This window comes from Nematostella vectensis, chromosome 3 (assembly GCF_932526225.1).
Source record: "Nematostella vectensis chromosome 3, jaNemVect1.1, whole genome shotgun sequence".
Lineage (NCBI taxonomy): Eukaryota > Metazoa > Cnidaria > Anthozoa > Actiniaria > Edwardsiidae > Nematostella > Nematostella vectensis.
Window position 1 is genome coordinate 4,089,673 of NC_064036.1, and position 14,917 is coordinate 4,104,589.

Here is a 14,917-nt window from a genome sequence, read left to right on the forward strand (position 1 = left end):
TCCATTATTTACATCCAGTCCTCTCCCATCAACTCGTAGGGGCAAGATTAACAAGCTAAGATGCATGGAAATTAATTGTAATAGCATACTGAGTGCTGAACGCTCCGCTATACTAAAGGCTCACGTTAATTTGCACGACCCTGACGTAATCTTCGGCTGCGAAAGTAAAATTACTTCGGCTACTCCAACTGGTGCTGTTTTTCCGCCTGATTATACAGTATATCGGAACGAGCGCGTCAAAGAAGGAGGCGGAGGCGTTTTCTTGGCAATCAAATCTGATATAATATCCACTGAACTTACCAACTTAACAACCGATCAGTTTGACGAGAGTGTGTGGGCCTCTGTAAAACTCAAGGGCAGGAAAGAGCTCTTGTTGTGCTCTTTTTACCGAGTTCCGAACAACTCGCCGTCTGCACTTGAAGTTCTCTCGAACGCAATCCTTGATGTCTTCAATAAGAACAGGAAATCACATCCAAATATTGTAATCTCTGGGGATTTCAACTGCGGAGATATCAACTGGCTATCGGATCCACCCTTGCCGACTGCTGCCTCTACTGCTTCTCTTATGCGCAGATTGCTAACCCTTGTTAATGACTTTGCTTTTAGCCAACATGTCACTGTTCCAACTCGTCGTGCTTCATTAAAGACCCTGGACTTGGTTCTGTCTTCCACCCCGGCTATGGTGTCAGATGTCGACACTTCTCCTGGTATGAGCGATCATGACATTGTGACTTTTAGCATTACTCTTTGCCCTCGTAGATCTGTAAGACCACCTCATCGAGTTTATTTGTTCGACAAGGCAAATTGGGATGGCTTTCGACAGCATGTTACATCGATCAGCAATGTCTTCATGAAATCTTGTAATTCCCGCTCAGTGGAAGAAAATTGGTCCTGTTTTAAAAATAGCATTCAATCAGGAATTGACTTATTTGTACCATCTAAATTGACCAAGAAGAAGCCAGACTTGCCATGGATGACTAGCTCCATCAAACGCCAAATGAGAAAGCGCGAACGTCTGTTTAAGAAAGCCAAGCGTAACCGGTCGCCATCTGCCTGGTCCGATTATAGGCACCAGCGAAACAAGGTTACAAAAGCCTTGCGCGCAGCTCATGACACTTATCTCAATGACGTCATCGGTGGAAATCTCACAGCTAACCCGAAGAAATTCTGGGGGTACGTGAGGAACTGCCGCTCCGAGGGCCAAGGTATTCCAGCCTTGCGTTCAGACGATTCGATCCATGTGTCTCCCAAGGATAAAGCAGAAGTCCTTAATCAGCGTTTCCAAAATGCGTTCACACGTGACAATGGCTGTATCCCTGATTTAGGACAACCCTTGTTCGCTGCGATAAATGACATCACCTTCACAGTCCCAGGTGTACGTAAGCAACTGGAACTCCTCAATGTCTCCAAAGCGACTGGTCCCGATGGTCTTCCTGCCCGTGTTCTCCGTGATCTGTCAACCGAAATATCAGACATGTTGACATTTATATTCCATCAAAGCTATGCCAATGGAGAGCTTCCTAATGACTGGCTTATAGCAAGGGTGACCCCGGTCTATAAAAAGGGCGCGAAGAGCGATCCTGGCAACTATCGACCAATTTCGCTAACATGCTTGGCCTGCAAAGTCATGGAGCATGTAGTTCTAAGTCATCTAAACAAGCACCTTGCTGCGCATAACATTATATCCAATCTACAACATGGTTTTCGTGCAGGTTTTTCCTGCGAGACGCAGTTAATCCTAGCGGTACATGACTGGGCTTCGATCCTTAATAAACATGGCCAAGTAGATGTTCTTCTGTTAGATTTCCAAAAGGCCTTTGATAAAGTTTCGCACTCGAAGCTACAGCAAAAGCTTAAGCTCTATGGCATCTCCGGAAAGACTCTGTCCTGGTTATCTGCTTTCTTAACAAATCGTTCGCAGTTTGTTGCCGTCGATGGTGCAAAATCTAACGCGGTACCCGTTACATCAGGTGTGCCCCAGGGCACCGTCCTCGGGCCAACACTCTTCCTCCTATTTATCAATGATATTGCTGATTCTCTAGATTCACAGATGCGGTTATTCGCGGATGATGCCATTGTCTATCGCCAGGTTGACTCGGTCGATGATCATCAAGTCCTTCAACATGACCTCGACAATCTCTCTGATTGGTCTGATACCTGGCAGATGGCCTTTAACGTCTCCAAATGCCATCTGTTATCCGTCACTAACAAACGCAACCCAAGCCTGCATGAATATGAGATTAACTCTCAAATACTATCTTCTGTTGACTCCCATGATTATCTGGGCGTGCGCTGTTCTCGCGACCTACGATGGGGGAGCCACTGCTCTAAGATCGCAAGCAGTGCTAGCAGTACACTAGGTATAATCAGGAGAACCCTTAAACCATGCTCAAGAGAGGTTAAAGAACGTGCCTATATGACATTAGTCAGGCCTAAACTTGAATATGCCGCCGCTGTGTGGAATCCGTACACCACCAAGGATGTTTCCCTCCTCGAGCAGGTACAAAAAAGCGCCGCGCGATTTGTAACTTCCAACTACAATTATAAAGCCAGCACTACAGAAATGGTTGAGTCTCTAGGTTGGGACACTCTGGAAGCAAGACGCCACATGCTGCAACTATCTATGTTTTTTAAGATCAAAAACAACATAGTCAAAATCCCATTCCCGACAAGCATCCAAGAGAACACAAGAACATCCAGAAGGACAGATATAAGCTATAGACAGTTGCAAGCAAACGTAAATGCGTTTGGCATGTCCTTCATACCAAGAACAATAAGAACTTGGAACTTGGTATCTGGCGACATTGCGGCCCTGCCATCCTTACAGCTCTTTCAGGCCGCCGCCTTGCCTGCGTTAAGATCCAAGCAGGCCCCTGGCTATATGCGCCGCCTCTAGCCAGGGTACACCATCCCCCCTTTGCGTTAGCGAAAGCTATAAAAGGTTATAAACTTTAAAACTTTAAGACTTTAATAAAAACATGCAGTGTATTTTGGAAAGGGTGAGTTCGCCCCTTGAGCTACTAGCTGCCACACACAAAGGTTAAACAATCTATTAATTACAACGATTAATTCAAATTTATACAGAGCATACAACTGATAAGACTCATTGACAAGACCTCATAGGCCATTTTCATATTAAAATTCATTGATGCGGCAGTCTGCATTGTAGCTGCATTTGCGCTCTTTTCACCACGTAGAATCAAAGTCCAGGCTTGTTTTGTCTGCAAGCTTGGCAGCCTTCAGTTTTTGTCTCCTCGCGCACTTAGGGCAATTCTCATCGCGCTTGCAGGATTTGTGAGATACGGACTTGCACTTGGGACACTAGAATAAGGAGAAAATAATTTACCGTTATTTACTCAACCAGCAACGTGTCTTTAGCCTTTAGAGGCTCATTTAATTAAGCGAGAGATTGCTACCTATGCCATATTAATGGTCTAAATAATTGAAGGAGTGAAGGTCTTCGGCAGTTAAGATGGGCGGGACCTTGAGTGCTAAGGCCGGCATGGAACACAATGAATAATTAAAGACAATAACAGAATGTTAGTTACTTTACCTGAAAAGTAGTCTTGACTTCGAAAGGGTAAATTATCTTCGGATCATTACAGAATTCACATATGAAACCCTTTTGACAGCATAGCTAGAAGACAAGAAATATTTGCTTTACAAATATGCACCTATTTCAAATAACGTTGAACCGTGAAAATCCTTTTTTCATGTTTCATTAAGGCTCACATTGAATATTTAGACATTCTTTGGATGCTGGCTGGCGATCTTTTGGTATATTTGTAAACATGTATAGTACATCCGCTAATAATCTTTTTGTATATTATGGTAAGACTCAAATCGCTTTGGGAACGTGCACAGTACATTGGCCGATAATATTTTGTATATTACGAGACTCACATCGCATTTGTAGACATGCTTAGTACACTGGCCGATGATCTTCTTAAGATGGTGTGCGAGTTGTCCTGACTGAGTTTGGATCAGGTCCTGTGATCGTAAAGGGTTTATTGGGTATGATGTTATATGCGTAATAACAGATGTATAATTGTTTTTGGGGGGACATGTTTAAAATTGAAAACTCTCCCATTCGTTGCCAACACCTAAACCAGTTGGTTCCGTCAGTCACATTTCAGATTTTCAATAGATTTAAATCAATTTAAGTGTTGGTAAAAAAATAACAGTTTGGCAATTGAAATTCCTCAACGTTAGTTTCAGAGTTTCTACTTAGTCCTAGAGTCTTAGTCGGCCAATCCTTTGTCAATGTTTTCAGTCATGCAGGAATACAAAATATGGAATGAAATCTAGAAATAAATATTTAAAAACAAAGTCTTATGCTTCATAATTATGAACATTCGATAATCACGACAAAAATAGCTTCTCTTAATTAGGCGATGGAAAAAGATCCCTTTTCACACTTTGCTAGGCTATCAAAATGGCGACAGACCGAACAACTCTTTAAAACATGTTCTGATAAAGTTAAGGTGTCACCCCAAAACCAGTGGAGAATTCAATGAAGCATACCAGTAATGAATATTGGTGGATGTCATCCCACAAATATTCACGTGGCCATATCCTCCGACGAATGTCGTCTGCTATTGGTTGTTTGCATGTTAACAGAAAGCCTTTCAAGTGCTGTAGCTGCTGCCGCAAAACCTGGGAACATCGAATAAAAAAACATGAATCAGCCAAGACACTTACATTTTTATTATTATTTATAATCCAAGAAAAGATCCAAGGATTCCCTTCTACGAAATTACACTCATTATAATAAACGCTTACCAAACGTCCAACGTGTATACTGGTTACAAAATCAATTTAAGGCTTAGCTATGCGCCTCGCCTTTTTTCTTCTGTATGGTGTTCTAATACCAACTCATCAAATAACGCCAGACAAACAGTCAAAAGACAAGGCTTCAGCTTCAAAATCCTCGCCTGTGACTTTTCAGAAACCAAGAAAACATACATTGTTTTCGTTAACGTGCGCGCTGGATAAGGTAACTATTAAAAATATCTGGTGGCTCTGTCCTTACCTTAATCTATTCAAGTTCCTAGACCACGGAGAACACATGAGTACACAAGTTTTGTTGCATTTGTGAGTATGTATTATTGCTACAGCTTCTAGAATATTGCTGAAGCTTCTAGAATCAGCATATCTACCGATCTGGGGATAAAGTGGATGGCTTGGTCCTTATACCTTAATCTCTTCCAGTTCCTCTACCACAGAGTAAAGTGTCGGGTTGGTCTCGTCGATGTTGAGTAGGGGTTCCTCCTCGATTTGTAGCAGAAAAAGCTTGGTGCATCTCGCCACGCGGTGCTTGCGCAGGTCCCAGTTATAGATGACACGTGCCGGGATCACGTGATCTTCGTCCATGTGACACTCGTAGCAATAGTAGCCGCCATCGTAACTGCACACCTTGGCCTCACCGTATATCATACCTTAAGAAAGGCAGTTAATACAAGCACCCATGTCTCCCCGTATATCATACCTTAAGAAAGGCAGTTAATACAAGCACCCATGTCTCCCCGTATATCATACCTTAAGAAAGGCAGTTAATACAAGCACCCATGTCTCCCCGTATATCATACCTTAAGAAAGGCAGTTAATACAAGCACCCATGTCTCCCCGTATATCATACCTTAAGAAAGGCAGTTAATACAAGCACCCATGTCTCCCCGTATATCATACCTTAAGAAAGGCAGTTAATACAAGCACCCATGTCTCCCCGTATATCATACCTTAAGAAAGGCAGTTAATACAAGCACCCATGTCTCCCCGTATATCATACCTTAAGGAAGGCAGTTGGTAAAAGAACCTATGCTTCCTCGTATATCATACCTTAAGAAAGGCAGTTATTAAAGGCACCTATGCCTCCGTATATCATATATCATGCCTTAGGAAAGGCAGTTATTAAAGGCACCTATGCCTCCGTATATCATATATCATGCCTTAGGAAAGGCAGTTATTAAAGGCACCTATGCCTCCGTATATCATATATCATACCTTAGGAAAGGCAGTTATTAAAGGCACCTATGCCTCCGTATATCATATATCATGCCTTAGGAAAGGCAGTTATTAAAGGCACCTATGCCTCCGTATATCATATATCATGCCTTAGGAAAGGCAGTTATTAAAGGCACCTATGCCTCCGTATATCATATATCATGCCTTAGGAAAGGCAGTTATTAAATGCACCTATGCCTCCGTATATCATATATCATGCCTTAGGAAAGGCAGTTATTAAATGCACCTATGCCTCCGTATATCATATATCATGCCTTAGGAAAGGCAGTTATTAAAGGCACCTATGCCTCCGTATATCATATATCATGCCTTAGGAAAGGCAGTTATTAAATGCACCTATGCCTCCGTATATCATATATCATGCCTTAGGAAAGGCAGTTGGTTAAAGCACCCATGCCTCCCCGTATATTAAAGCTTAAGATTGGCAGGTAGTAAAAGCTCCTATGCCTGAATGTACATAATACCCTTGCCAGAAGGATTTAAGTAAAAAGTACAATTGGGTTGGGTTTTTAAAAAAAGAGGCCAGTTGTGGGGTAAGAGAACCCCACGCTCGAGATCCCGGCTACCAGCCTGAGAAGTCATACTCTAGTACAGATTGACATTTACGGATGTAAATAAGAGACATTACATAATTATGGTGCGTATAGATGTCGTAAGAAATTTCAGTCACATTAGAGTTCGTTTTTCCACCAGAGCACATTCACTCGAACCCTTCGCGGAAATTTGAAGCTTGTAGAATAACCAGTCAAGTTTTGAAACAGAATTTATCGTTCATCTCATCGTGTAAGACTTTTTTCTGTTCATTGCACGTGCTGCGAAGTCTATTACAAACAACAGCCCTATTTATACGTACCTATATTCCTGCCGCAGCCTTTGCACTGATAGTTCTGCGAGTCCAGTCCCTGTTCGTTGGCGATATGAGTGAGTATGGCCATCAGGTCCTGGGTGTGGTTGTCCGCGTGTTCAGAGTGAACGGAGCTACAGTGAGGAACCACCTCAAAGCCAGCCTTGTGCGAGAAGTCCGGAGATTCAGGCGAGGGAATCTAAGCGGCAAAAAATACAAAGCAATCAATATACAATGCTTGATTTGGGATTTTTGCACTACTTTCTGCTTGCGCAAATTGGCGGGGTTGTTAAGCATTAACAAACGTGACATCAAAAACAAACCTTTCTGGTCTCCACTATAGGAGCGTCTTCTTCTTCTTCAAAGGAAGATGTCGGGAACGTGGCCGGCGCCTGAACTGTGTAGTCACTAAGTAAGGTATTGTAGCTGACTACTTTGGGGGGAGGGTTGGCAGGTTCACTAGCTGTAACCGCAGTCGACTGTGTCGGTACTTCCTGACGTTTTGATGAACTGTCTTCGCGATCTTCTTGTTCGTTAAGCTTTTCTTGACCGCCACGCGCCTTCTGATCCCCTCCATTGTCTTGCTGGTTCTCTATCTCGGCGTCAGCGGCGGGCTGTGTTTCCTTATGTTCTACCTGGAATGCTGAGGACCACCCATTGTTTATACCCAGCTTGTTGCTTCCCATCATCAACACTGGACTTATTGCGGGCGGTGATTGGTTGTTGGCACTGATATGTTCTACTTCTAGGAAAGAAAAGATTTGAGCTCTGGACACACCTCAAACAAATCTATCGTGCTAAGGAAGGTTTGTACCAACAACATCTATAAAACTATACAGGAACGTACCTAGGGTTTTTCTTGGGGGGTGGGGGGTGCGAAATCCGAAAAGGGGGGGGGGGGGAAGGGTGAGTTCTCTGATAAAAATCTGACCACCCCCAAAAGAACAAAGAGGGATTTTTTATGCCTTTGCAGTAACTCCACGGGACGTTTATTGTAACTTTATAGTTTTGTCTACAAATAGCACGTCTATTGAGAACCGAAAGTTTTTTTTTTTTGGGGGGGGGAGGGGGTGCGTTCGCACACCCTGCACCCACCCTGTGTACGGACCTGCTATAGTAAGCTTCTATTGTACTTATTGCACGACTTTCAATCAACTGACCTGGCTCCGTCTTGGCTTGGTTATCTGTTGAATCATCGCCTTCTGCAACAGAGTCCAAACAGTTTTGGTGAATTTCATTCATCTTGAATACTTGGAGGTACTTGGAGGTTCTTTTTTTTGTTTTTCTCGTAATCACAAAAGTATACACACAAAAAATGTAAAAGCTACACATCACCACATAAATAATTATCATAAAGGTGCGTATTCTTCTTTAGCAAGCCATGCAGCTTGCGTCACGTTGTGTGACCAACCTGTTGGGTCCCCTACCAGAGGGGCATCATCATTCACGGTATCTTGACATGTCTCTTCACGAGTGATCTTTGGTTTTGGTTGGTCAATCTCCTTGCTAGTGTAAAGCTTGGGTGAACCGCTCTTCTTCCTGGGTGGGGCATCATTGTAGGTATGAGTGACGGTCTTTGTGGCAATGGGCCTGAATGCGGACTGGCTGCTAGGAAGTGAAGTACCGCCTACAAACACAAAGAATTATCCCAACGTTGTTCGCATTCTGCTAGTTCAGCAAAATTTACCCTTCCGATTGAGATTTTAATGCCGCAAAAAATCAAGGCAAATAAAACTAGAATTCTAGATAAATTCACTTCAATCACCATAAAATTGTAAATGGGTTGATGATCTTAAATATTCAAATTAAACAGTAAAACAGGTAAGACCAGTCGTCTAATTTGGGTAAAGAGAGGGTTTAGGGGGTTAGACATCCCCTTTGGGCTGCCAGAAAGCCAGGTGTTACAAAAAGAAAATCAGCCTCTCTTTCCTTTGTCACTTAGCCAAACCCCCCTTTAGAGAAAAGCTAGATCCGCCCCTGGGTCTGTTCCCTTACTCTCTCAATATATATATTTTTTATGATAGTGTGTCAATAAGCAAAGGAACAGCTTCAAAATCCAGACTTTTCCGCTCTCTTTGAATAAGAGCATCTTGTTACTGTGCAAGTTTTCTGCAGGTCTACCTTTTGGGATAGAATAATCATACCGAGCTAGGTCCTCTCCTAAACCTTCACCCAATCATTAGCTCTTTGTCATTCTTACGTGGGGTGGCTGCAGGTCTGTTTGAGGGCACAGGACTCGCTATCTTGGCTAGCTGCCACACCCCGGCATATGCTAGAGTATCCCCAGTCCAAGTGTTCAGGCTGGGCGTATTGTAATTCAGGTGGAACTTGAACTCAGCAATGCCTAAAAAGTTGATAACATCAACAATAGCAAAAATTTCTAAAAAAAACTGCTTAACATATAAGAAATATATTCCGTGCCATATAGAGGATGTGTTTATCTTGTTTTTGTGCTCATGGCCACATGCTATTCAAGAGGTCTACGATGACACACAATATTGTTTGGAACATTTATTTTCTTTTTTTTTTCTTTAGACCATCTTCCCTCCCTCTCCCTTGACTAATGTAAAAGACTTCAGGGTTTCACCAGAACAGAACAATAGGCACACCCAAGTAACTCAAAAGGTCTTTCACCAGAACAGAACAATAAGGCACACCCAAGTAACTCAAAAGGTCTTTCACCAGAACAGAACAATAGGCACACCCAAGTAACTCAAGAGGTCTTTCACCAGAACAGAACAACAGGCACACCCAAGTAACTCAAAATGTCTTTCACCAGAACAGAACAATAAGGCACACCCAAGTAACTCAAAAGGTCTTTCACCAGAACAGAACAATGGGCACACCCAATTAACTCAAGAGGTCTTTCACCAGAACAGAACAACAGGCACACCCAAGTAACTCAAAAGGTCTTTCACCAGAACAGAACAATAGGCACACCCAAGTAACTCAAGAGGTCTTTCACCAGAACAGAACAACAGGCACACCCAAGTAACTCAAAAGGTCTTTCACCAGAACAGAACAATAAGGCACACCCAAGTAACTCAAAAGGTCTTTCACCAGAACAGAACAATGGGCACACCCAATTAACTCAAGAGGTCTTTCACCAGAACAGAACAACAGGCACACCCAAGTAACTCAAAATGTCTTTCACCAGAACAGAACAATAGGCACACCCAAGTAACTCAAAATGTCTATGTTAGCCACATTTTTGTCATACTAAAATGCAAAAAAAAGGTTTAAGTGTGATAAAGCATTCCCACCGGCTTACTTGAGAACCTTATTGAGATTTTTCAATTGAAATTGGTAAACAAGGAATATAAAACTTTGCTTTCAGATGGTTATTTCAAATTTTCTTCAAATACAAAATTTGTTATGGACAAAAACAATAATGGTGTGGCTGACTAGGACTCTTTTACTACTTCCTAGAAAATGATGACTATGGTTCAGTTAAGACCTTGTAGAAAGGAAACCATGATGTAAGGTAGCTCCCCGTCCCTCAGGAAAGCACTGGGCTTATAATAGGTCCTGCAATTACAAAATAGCACTGTTATAGGCTAGCGAACAAACAGGACAGCAAAAATTATTAGAATAATGAAATGGGCATTGTAAACCAAACCATAGAAAATGAAAGATGCTTATTGTGATGGCTAATTTAAAAATAAATACACATTTGTCCTACTTAAAGTGTAAAGCATTACATTGTTGAGATGTAAACCTTATACAACTAAACCATATGAAAAGCAAGAGATAAAAATTGTTGATTTAAAGAATAAAAAATAGATGGGTGCCAAGGTCAGAGAAGACAACTTGCAAAAGGAGCAGCTTACTGTATCTTCTTTATATCTGACAGAAGCGAGTTGATATAGCTCTCCATTAAACCCTCATTAAGCGCCAGACGAATCCATGCCTGTAAAACACGACAATCACATTTTGCAAAGAGCTTAATAAATGCCTTAAAATACTACATTAAAACGGTAAATTCCAAGATGAGCTCATACAGTAGAAAGCCTGTTTTCTTTAAATTTGCAGCTCACTCTAGTGTAATGACATCCTCAGTCACCAAGGATTCACTGCCCCCCCACCCCCCGACCATGACATTAATTATGCATGCATTGTCTTCCTCTGACACTAAAGCAGTAGAAATTGTTCTTTGAGAACTATAACTAAAGGGGCATATTTTAAGGTAATAACAGATTTAGGCATTGCCTAAAAGCGAAGCCCCAAATGACCAAATCTTTGCTTATTTTCGCTTAATAATTAAATATTGTATTTCCATTATTTTATGATGTCAGTATATATTTGCTTCTATTGACGTCATTGATGACGTCACAATCATGTGACTATATTTGGTTGTCATATGATGTTTTGTTCAGGAGATACGAATATAGATATGAAATTTAAGTCTGCCCTGAAGAAGTCTTATTTAAGATTAAAATTTGGCAGAGTTGAATACCACTTTTTAGTGTATTGTATTTATTCTTCTGGTTCATGAACATGACTATTTAAGCTTTTTGTATTTATAGATATGACATTGGGATAGTTTTGCTTAAAGTGACGTCATTGATGACGTCATGCATCATGTGAACATATCTTGGCACCGCCCTTGACACAAACATGATACCTACAAGTTTGGTTGTTATAAAATGTTTCCTTTACAAGATATATTTAATAAATGTTTTTTATTTCCATGACGTCCGCATATTTTGCTTCTAGTGACGTCATTGACGACGTCACAATCTGTTTAGCTTATTTCCTTAGGAATTGTCTGAGAATATAAGATATTATTTGATTACCCAGTTATTCCTATCACATTACTCAGGTGCAATTCTTCAAAACCATTTACATATCCTGCCTGATTATCTCAAGAAGGTTTATTTTGTACTTTATGAAAGGTTATGGGTTTTTTTCTGAGGGGCCAGTTTTGGTCAGTATTTTTGTCTATGTAGTTTGAGACATACCCTGCAGTGCCCGATAGGAGAGGAGATGTGTGACAGATTCTCTATCTCCTGGATGACATCTTGGTGGGTGACATCAACTAGGATTGCCCAGAATGACTAGAAATCGATTATGAATACTTCTATCAAGGCAATGAAATGTTAAGCAGAAAAGAAGAAAGGAAATTCTTGCTCTTACAAATTATTTTTATGGCTAACCTCTTTCATATTCATTGTAAGATTGGACTGAAGAATACAGTACAGTGCAGTCCAGTGCGAAGTGTGAAAATTCGATTACAAAGTGCACCAGGTATAACCAAGCGTGTCAATTTTATTACAGTGTGTGTCAGGTATTATGAAGGTATTATGGATTGGGTTTAAATTTTATTAAAAAGTGCATCAGGTATTGCAAAGTGTGTGATATTTTTTGCAAAGTGGGTCATTACGAAGTGGGTATTACGGTGGGTATTACCCAAAGTGGGTATTACGAAGTGTGTCAATTTTATTACAAAGTGTGTAAGTTATTGCAAAGTGTGTCCATTATTATAAAGTGTGTTAGTACACTCCCTCACCTAGACAAGAAAGAAGCCCTGGGTGCTATTAAGAGCTTTTTCAGAACTTACATGAGAAGGGGTGGCTTCTGATGAAATTCTTCCAAGAATGTTGTAGAAGTTTGACAGCTGAAAATAAAAAAGAAATGAGAGTCAACCATTATAATATGCCTCAGAACTCTCCTTTTAAAATCCTGAATTAGCCAAAATCACAAATAAATATGACAATAATTAAAGGAATATTTCAGCCTGTTGGCCAATAATATTACCCACCTTAACTGAGTGTTCATGATATCCATGGAGAAAAACTGCCTCCAACAGTGTACACAGCATCAAGCCATACTCATCATTTCTGTGGATGAAATAAGTAAAATACAATATAAACAAATAAATGGCCACACATTGTGGCTCTGCCCCGGTGCAAGAACCTGTGTATTGTGCATGGAGTCACAAAGCTTCTTTTGTTTGGTAGAACGAATATTAATAAAAACAGAGCTGAATACAATGGTTCTTACACTGGGATAAAGACCTGCTGGATACTATTTGATTATAAGGAGTTCTTACTACTAAGAAGTTAATAGCTCCCTGTATTTCATAAATAGTACAAGGTGTGAAAATGAAATCACAATACTCTGTACAAATATACTGTAAAGCATATTAACAGCTTACTTGTCTATCTCATAGTCAGACCCCAGGTGGACTCGCTGTAACTAGAGGATGAAGAGAACACACAGTACAACAATCATGTAGCTAGGCGATTTCTGTAAGAAATTCAAGCTTTGGCCTTCATAACAAATGGATAGAATAGGCCATTCTAGCTATAAGAATGCAAATACTCTTGACATGGAAACCTCAACTACCATTATGCAGCGCGTGTTTGGTACAAGCTGCATTCTGGTACTTGAGGTAGATTTCTATGGTAATGTGCACGCAAGCTTATTGCTGGAATGGCCTATTCAAGGGGGCTAGACTTTTATAATTAGGCAATATCTCTCAAATATATCACCATTCAAGGAATTTCCCAAATTTGATGCAAAAAATATTCAGACTTTGATGTGTAAAAGTGAAACCACTGAAGGACATTTGGATGTGTCTTTCATTGGAAGTTCCATTTCACAAGTTTATTACAGTCTCATACCTCTTTAACAGTGATCGAAAATTCATTGATAAGTCTTTTCCTTATCTCGGAGTTGCGAGAGATTTCCTCAGGGGTTTCTGGCAAGGCAAGTAAAATTAAGTTTACGTGGCTGTTAATTATTCTATGATGGGAGGATGTTATTTTCTCATTTAGCTCATTCAAGGCCTTTTCTAAGGCTACTGATTATTTAGCCCATGGGCAAACCAGACAAAATTTGTGTGTACCGAAGATGATTTGTGTACCGAATATATCTGTAATAAAGCCAATTTCTTGAAGTTGTAATCATTGATTGATCTGGTTCCATTTAAGCTGTGATTTATAACCTTTCAGGCGATTTTCCTCCTTCATCTCGGTTCACCTCATCCTCACTCGTAATAAAATACAACAGGGCATGAAGGTCCACAAACACAACTTTGAATCTTCGAGGCAACTTTTTCGGCAGAAAACGGACAGCTTTTCCCTTCAAAATCCTGTACGCTATAGAATAATATTTTCTAAACACATCTTTTGAAGAAAATAATCCAAAAGGCCATAATTAACCTGCAATTTTTCACTGCAAAGTCAAACTTTATCGTTCTCGCAGGGTGCTGACAAACGGTCAGTCCCCTGAGCATGGTCGGGGCCTGGACACAATACAGAATACAATAAAGGTCTCAGCGGTTGCCATTGCATTGCATTCTGTTGAAGACCGGCATATGAATCATGGTTAAATGGTCAATCAGCGGTTATGAATCATGGCTAAAATGGAACCAGATCAATCTATGACAGAAATTTCAAGAAATTGGCTTTATACAGATATATTTGGTACACAAATAAAAGATAATATTCGATATACAGACATTTTGTCTGGTTTGACCATGTTTAGCCACTGCAACCAAATTGCAAGGTAGGAGCATGAAGGGGAATTACTGCTCCTTTTTTGGTAACCAAGGCAGGAACGCACTTAGTAGCTAAAGGTGGAACAACCTAATAATACCATATAATACCATGCTTAACACCTTAATTTCTAAAGAATTAGTGCAATTAACTAGTAGCTAGAAAAAAATACAAATTTACCTGTAGCAAGAGTTCTTTTAATGCTTGGAAGCATGTCTCTTGTTTTGAGCCTTCATTTGACTAGAATAATAATCTTACAAGACAGAAAAAGAACAATAATAACATAGATAAAGAAAACAACACTTCGTCCCCAAACCGAACATGCACCATTTTAGTTTGTCTTTATAATAAAGAGCAGCAACAACATCACAACAAATGGAATACCTTCATAGTTCCTCTACTTTAAAGAACACTAATTCTTATCATTTAGTTTTCTGTTTCTCTTTCGCTCTGTCCGCCATTTTTTGTTTTGTAGGCTTGTTACCGCTGTACAGTGTGCACGGATTGTGGTACCGCTGACCTGAATGAGCCGCCTGTACACCGTGTG

At 40.6% G+C, this 14,917-nt stretch overlaps 1 protein-coding gene across 3 annotated transcripts; it reads right to left on the reverse strand.

Annotated features, from left to right (window-relative positions):
• Positions 1-2,947: 2,947 nt before the first annotated feature.
• Positions 2,948-14,880, reverse strand: LOC5503185 (pleckstrin homology domain-containing family M member 1). 3 transcript variants are annotated; one of them, XM_032371468.2, is made up of 19 exons: positions 14,755-14,880; positions 14,551-14,623; positions 13,495-13,571; positions 13,026-13,066; positions 12,630-12,708; positions 12,429-12,485; positions 11,830-11,925; positions 10,699-10,778; positions 10,326-10,396; positions 9,069-9,212; positions 8,280-8,495; positions 8,029-8,070; positions 7,192-7,610; positions 6,878-7,067; positions 5,197-5,438; positions 4,525-4,656; positions 3,904-3,990; positions 3,554-3,637; positions 2,948-3,321 (listed from the first exon to the last, which is right to left on the reverse strand). In XM_032371468.2, the coding sequence occupies exons 2-19, from the start codon at positions 14,582-14,584 to the stop codon at positions 3,187-3,189; spliced, it is 2,226 nt and encodes a 741-aa protein (XP_032227359.1). In that variant the 5' UTR covers positions 14,585-14,623; positions 14,755-14,880; the 3' UTR covers positions 2,948-3,186. The 3 variants fall into 3 exon arrangements, with proteins under 3 accessions (XP_032227359.1, XP_032227358.1, XP_001624287.2); XM_032371467.2 differs by having other exon boundaries at positions 7,192-7,613; XM_001624237.3 differs by lacking the exon at positions 14,755-14,880 and having other exon boundaries at positions 7,192-7,613; positions 14,551-14,691.
• Positions 14,881-14,917: the final 37 nt, after the last annotated feature.